At 39.7% G+C, this 6984-nt stretch overlaps 1 protein-coding gene across 1 annotated transcript; it reads left to right on the plus strand.

The window, feature by feature from the left end:
- Nucleotides 1-252: 252 nt before the first annotated feature.
- Nucleotides 253-6101, plus strand: LOC122739228 (beta-defensin 130B-like). Its single transcript, XM_043981036.1, has 2 exons — nt 253-310; nt 5920-6101. The coding sequence occupies exons 1-2, from the start codon at nt 253-255 to the stop codon at nt 6099-6101; spliced, it is 240 nt and encodes a 79-aa protein (XP_043836971.1).
- Nucleotides 6102-6984: the final 883 nt, after the last annotated feature.

Consider the following 6984-nt stretch of genomic DNA (forward strand, 5'->3'; position numbering starts at 1 on the left):
GAGGACACTCTAGTCCAGGAAAATGCAGAGGAAAAGATCCTATCCCTGCTTTCTCATATAATGTTTTAATCAGTTACCTAATGTGGAAGCTGGTGGTTTCTACCAGCAATTTAAGCATGGGCAGTCAAGGAAAACATCATGCTCCCATAGAATTAGGAGCCCCCAGATAAAAAGTGGCCTGTCTGCCTTCTGGCAGAGACCTGAAGCTCCTATCAACTCAGCTACCTGTCCCCTCATCTGACTCCTTCCACCATGAGAATCATGTTCCTTTTCTCTGTTCTCCTTCTCTTTGTGGCCCTCACACCACCAGGTAAAGTGGGATTGAAATGATGGTAGGGGACATACCGTTTAGGGAAACTTTCTAGAGTATTTAGATCACCTCAGCCCTAGGGACCATTTCTGGTTTTTTGGTTTTGTTTTTTGTTTTGTGGGGCAATGGGGGTTAAGTGACTTGCCCAGGGTCACACAGCTAGTATCAAGTGTCTGAGACCAGATTTGAACTCAGGTATTCCTGAATGCAGGGCTGGTGCTTTATCCACTGTGCCACCTAGCTGCCTCCCCCTAGGGACCATTTCTGAGACAAGCATCTAAAAGTTCGATTTTATCAGTTTCTCCAGGTCCAGGCCTTTTCCAAATTGTAAAGTTCATGATTGGTTTAGATACTTTCCGCATCTAACTTTCTGCTCCCTCTTTCTTTCCATCATCATTTAGCAACCAAGCCTCCCTAGCTCCCTTAAACTGCCCATAGCTTCATACTCTCTCCTCTCAAGTTTTTTAATTTTGAAATTCTTCTGTCTTTATATGACCTTCATTTCCAAATATTTTTCTACTGTTACATCTGTAACAAAGACTAAAAGGAGAGAAAAAAGAAATTCAGTAAAACCAACCAAGACATCAACTGAGATTGAATGTACATTCAGTGTTCAATACTGATAGTCCCTCACCTCTACAAATACTGGAGGGAGGTGTATTCTCTCACCTCTTCTTAAAAACCAAGTTCAGTCATTAAAATTACACAGCTTCCCATTTTTTGGTTGTTTGGTTGGTTGGTTGGTCTTTCCATATTAACATTGTTTGGGTCATTAAGCCTATTTATTTTTCTGCTATATCCACTTTGCCTCACTTCAAATAAGTCTCTCCATGCTTCTTGTATTGTACTTTTTGCATAGTATAATTCCACTGTATTCATATACCCCAATTTCTTTAGCCTTTCTACAACTAACAGGCATCTACTTTGTTTCCAATTCTTTGCCACTGTAGAAAGTGAAGATATGAGTATCTTACCATCTACTGAGCCTTTCTTTCTATCTTCAACCTGCTTGGTATATTTACTTAGCAATGGGATCTCTGGGTCAAAGTGTATGGACATTTTAATCACATTCACAACATAATTTCCATTTTCTTTCCAGAATGGTTGGACCACTTTACAGCCCCACCAATAGGTCCCCATATTTCAGATGAAGAGACCAACCTATAGAACTAAAGTCACTTACCTAGGAACACATATTGAGTAAGTGGGCAAAAATTTCCACTCCCTAGAAGAACCTGTCCCTTTTTCTTTCTCTACTTTAGTTCTCAGTGACTTAAATTAGGGCATCCTAGAGTTCTCCTGAAGAGTTGAAAAAGCTCATCTGAAAATGACAAGGTAATTGTAGACATAACTGGACCCGGAATCAGAAAGACCTGAGTTCAAATCCAGCCTGAGACACATACTAGCTATGTGACATGGAACAAGTCACTTTACTTTGCCTCAGTTTCTGTAACTATAAACTAGGAATAATAATAGCCCCTACTTCACAGGTTTGCTATAATGATAAAATGATATAATATTTGTAAAGTGATCAGCACTGTATGTAGTAGGCTCTTAATAAATTCTTTTTTTTTCTTAATAAATTCTTATTTCCTTCCCTCTCTTCTTAGTCATCCTTTTAAGCATTGAAAGAAATGTGGGGTGGAGCTCAGTAAGTTTGTGAATGAGCAGAGGTCAGTGAAGATTCTAGGGCAGTCCAATCCCAGTCCCAGTCTCAATAGTCAGTTTACATGGCAATGGCTTCTCCTACCTCCCTAAAGATTAATAAGCTATCTAAATGGTCAAAGGATATGAACAGGCAGTTTTCAGACAAAGAAATCAAAGATATCTATAATCATATGAAAAAATGCTCTAGATCACTATTGATCAGAGAAATGCACATTAAAACAACTCTGAGGTATCACCTCATACCTTTCAGAGTAGCAAATATAACAAAAAAAAGGAAATACTAGATGTTGGAGGGAATGTGGGAAAGCTGGGACACTAATCCACTGTTGGTAGAGTTGTGAAAAGATCCAACCATTCTGGAGAGAAATTTGGAACTATGCCCAAAGGGCTATACACCTGTGCATACCCTTTGATCCAGCAATACCACTGATGGGTTTATATCCCAAAGACATCCCCAAAAAGAGAAAATTACCTATTTGTACAAAAATATTTATAGCAGCTCTTTTTGTGGCGGCTAAAAATTGGAAATCAAAAGAATGCCCATAAATTGGGGAATGGCTAAAGAAGCTGTGGTATCTGATGGTGATGGAATATTATTGTGCTATAAGAAATGACAAGCAGGATGATTTCAGAAATGCCTGGAAAGACTTGTATGAACGATGTATAGTGAAGTGAGCAGAACCAAAAGAACATTGTGCACAGACGCAGCAATATTGTTTGATAAGGAACTGTGAAAAACTTGACTATTCTCAACAATACAATGATCCAAGACAATCCCAACTGATAAAACACACTATCCACCTCTAAAGAAAGAATTGGTTTAGGGGCAGGTAGGTAGCGCAGTGGATAGAGCACCGGCCCTGGATTCAGGAGTACCTGAGTTCAAATCCGGACTCAGACACTTAAAACTTACTAGCTGTGTGACCCTGGGCAAGTCACTTAACCCCAACTGCCTCACTAAAAAAAAAAAAAAAAGAATTTATTTTGATGGAACATAGACTGAAGCATGCTGTTTTTCACTTTATTTCACTTTTTTCTTTTATTCAAGTTTTCTTATACAAAATTACTAATATGGTAATGTTTTACATAATCATACATGTATAACCCATATCTGATTGCTTACCACCTCAGGGAAAGGAGAGGAGAGGGAGAGAAGAAAGGATAAAAATTGGAACTCAAAACTATAAATAAAAAGGTTTATTACTTTAAAAAAAAATTCATAAGCTATCCAGGGAGGTAGTTCTGGCCAACATCATGCCAGACTGGCTCCACTGGCTAGTGAATACTCTAGACATTGTTTAGGTAGATTGTTTAGGTAGGAATCAGCATCCTAACTTGGTAGACAAGATATTAAAATATGGGCTAGACAACAACAGTTGGATGGATTAGAGATTGTTTGAATGACCAAACCTAAAGAGTAGACATTAATGGGTTAATTTCAACTTGGAAGAAAGAAATCTAGAATTGCAGATTATCTGAAGATCGCTAACAGGTGATAAACTTAGGATCCAAAAAGATCTCAACCTAGAACAGTGGGCCAAAGCTAATGCAATGATATTTCATGGAGATAAATATAGTTTTACACTTGAGTTCAAAAAAATAAACTTCACAAAGTCAAGATAGGGGAGGCAGACCTAGAAAAGAGTTTCTATGAAAAATATCTGGAACTTTTAACTTACTGCTGGAGCAATATGAGTCCACTGTGTGATATGACAACCATAAAAGTTAATGTGATTGTATGCTAATGTAAAGAAATATAATGCCCGGGAGAAGAATGATGTTTCTCTATTCATTTAAATCACCTCAACTAACACTTATGAAGCCCTATCATTGCCCCACAATTTTAGGATATACTCCCTCTCACCTCTGGGTCTTAGAATTTCTGTTTTCCCTCAAGACAGCTCATCCTCCATGATGCCTTTCCTAGCCCCCCCACCACCGTCCAGTTCTTAGTCCCGCGCCCCCCCCCCATAAACCACATCATGTCCTTTTGGTATATATTTTATATTTAGCTATATATGTTCATATTCCCTTCCCTAATAGATTGTAAGTTGTTCAAAGGCAGACTGTCTCACTTTTATCTTTGTATCTTCAGCACCTATCATAGTGCCTGACACGTGGAAGACACTTAATAAATGCTTGTTGATTGTTTGATTGATTGGTATGACATGTCGGGCTTTATGCTAGGGATACAAATACCAAAGGGACACAAGTCTTTCCCCTATGAAGTTTATACTCTACAGGGAGTGCACAACATGTACATAGGTAAGAACACGCAAAGTTTATCAAGTAATTTTGGGAGAAAGAGGATTAGAAGTTGAGGAGGGGTAAGGAAATACCTTATGTAGGAGGTAGCTCTTTAGTTAAAATCTGCAGTATCCTCAGTTCTTGAATTTCTGCTCCCCTGTCTTATCAGTGCTCAAGCTCTGCCAAGCCTAACCTTGTATGACTCCCCGCTCCCCAACAACTGCCTCCTCTGCACCTATTTATGTCATGCTGAATGGAGCTGGAGAATGTCACATAATCATGATGACTGGATTGACCTCAAAAGTTGTTATCCAATCTCAATAACCTCTCCAAAATTCATACTCTATTCTGCTCTCAAAAGCTATTTCAAACTCCCTCTTCTCTCCTCAGGCTTTCCACATTACTCTGTCCCTTCACTCTCACAGTTGTGGATCTTGCCTCATATGTATTTGGAAAAATAAAGATCATTTAAACTCTCTCTTCTCCCCTTCTCAACAATTCAAAATCCCTTGACTTCATCCCCAATTCTCTCCTTCTTTACTATGATCTCTTGCAAAGAAGTAGCCCCTCTTCTTCCAATGTCAACCTCTCCACATGTGATCTGGATGTCATCTCTTTTCATCTTCTCCAACATATTGTCTTCACTATAATTCATCCCCCACTACTGACTTCATCCTTTCACAATCTTTTTTTTTTTTTTTTTGGTGTGGCAATGAGGGTTAAGTGATTTGCCTAGGGTCACACAGCTAGCAAGTGTTAAGTATCTCAGGCTGGATTTGAACTCAGGTCCTCCTGAATTCAGGGCCAGTGCTTTATCCACTGTGCCACCTAACTGCCCCCACAATCTCTCTTAATGCCTTTCCCCCAAAAAAAAATTATCTCACAAAGATAGAATGGCAAAGGGATGGGGGAGCAAAATAGTGGTGGAGGAATAGAAATCAGTTGTGAAGATGACATTCAGTGACCAAATTTAGTCAACCTTCCACTATCTTGTGACCATGTAAACACGACCTCAAAGCATAAAGATGGAGCAGCTAGGTGGCACAGTGAATAAAGCACCAGCCCTGGATTCAGGAGGACCTGAGTTCAAATCCAGCCTGAGATACTTAACACTTGCTAGCTGTGTGACCCTGGGCAAGTCGCTTAACCCCAATTGCCTCACCAAAAAAGAAAGAGAAAAAGAAAAGCATAAAGACACATTTTGCCATTGATTTCTTTTTTTCCTAAGAGTCCCAAGAGATTCAGGAATGGGTTGTGAGAGATAAATCAATCCTCTTTTCAATAATCCTCAGGAACTCAGCAGCGATGTGACAAAAGGCTCTTTTATTTCCTTCTCGTGAGAAGGTACCCTAGTACCTAGTACCCAATGGAGGCTCACAGGCCCCATTTTATCCCCTAGTCCCTAGCGTGAATAGACCCTCCCCTTTTTCATCATTAATTGATTACTCAAGGGTTACAACTACCAGCAAAGACTAGCTAATCAGGACCTAATTGAGACCAGTTGGACCTAATTGAGACCAGCTCGGGCTCCTAGAACCATGTGATTTTGTTTGCTGGAGAGGGAGGAAAGGATCTGAGACCTTTGTCCTACAAGCAGTTCAGAGGGGCATGATTGACTGTTATATCCTCATTGAGAGGAGACAACTACCCATTTCCTCACAGGTTAATGACCTTTCTCCTTGTGTTTTATGCAGCCAGGAGTACTTTGGGCCGTGGTTCAAGACTGTGTGGTCAGCTGCATGGTGCCTGCAGAGAAGACAGTTGCTATTCAATAGAAGAGAAAATTGGTCACTGCACAAAATACAAATTATGCTGCCGAAAATGGTGGTTATCATCATTTCTGCCTACACCCCAACCAGATGGAAAAACAGGATAGGTCTGGATACATGCAAAAATAAGCACTATGAGTCTCAAAGAACCCAGGCAGAAACTGACAACCCAATCTTCCTAAAAATCCAGCTTCAGGTTCCTCTTTGGTCAGAAATAAATATTGATTTAAATTCTCTCTGTGTTTTTTCCCTGGAGCTATCTAACCTGGGTTCACTTAAAGGTCCAATAAAGATTTTCCTGAGTCCTAACCATAAGAGGTGTCAAATCATCAAAGAAAAGAATATAATTATTGTTACATAACATGACATGAAGCTGTGTCTGCTTGGGGTCCATTTTTCTTGTCATATATTCCAACAAAGGGTCTGTCAAAGGGTGGCCTATCCTGAGCTATTCCTTTCTAATCTGGAACATGCAGGGAGAGGGTTGGCTGAGGCAAGGGCTGCAAGCTTCTCAACAGAGTTCAGAATCCACTCTAGAGGGCAATCAAAGCTTAAGGAAAGCAGTCAAGATGCTTTCTTCTGATATCTAAAATGTCTCCATGCTTTGTCACTTCCCTTTTGGCAAAAATGCTGGGCAGGAAAGTGGATCCTCCCCTTGTAAAATACCACTGATTCCTAAGTCCTAGTCTAGAGATAAAATAAAATAAAATATTAAAAAGTGAATTCTGTTACAATTAACTGGCTCCAGTCCTTACCTTAATGGAATTCACTATCTCAGCTCTCTCTATACTCACTTTGATTCAGACACACAACATATGAATCACTACAGCTTTAACCTAAAATTAAATTAAAAGAACAGGCAGACTTCACCACAGAGGAGATAGACAACACTCCCCATACATCTCTCTTTTTCTCTCATGATCTTGTCCCTCCCTCCATTCCTAATATTCTGTAGGGACAGAAAATTATATAAAGAAGTGCACCTGAGCA

The sequence above is a fragment of the Dromiciops gliroides genome, chromosome 2 (assembly GCF_019393635.1).
Source record: "Dromiciops gliroides isolate mDroGli1 chromosome 2, mDroGli1.pri, whole genome shotgun sequence".
NCBI lineage: Eukaryota > Metazoa > Chordata > Mammalia > Microbiotheria > Microbiotheriidae > Dromiciops > Dromiciops gliroides.

Bases quoted from the DNA above. Each gene is read 5' to 3' on its own strand.
- LOC122739228 (XM_043981036.1), top strand. From the start codon at position 253: ATGAGAATCATGTTCCTTTTCTCTGTTCTCCTTCTCTTTGTGGCCCTC. The intron at 311-5,919 runs GTAAAGTGGGAT...TGTTTTATGCAG, and splicing joins TGTGGCCCTCACACCACCAG to CCAGGAGTACTTTGGGCCGT.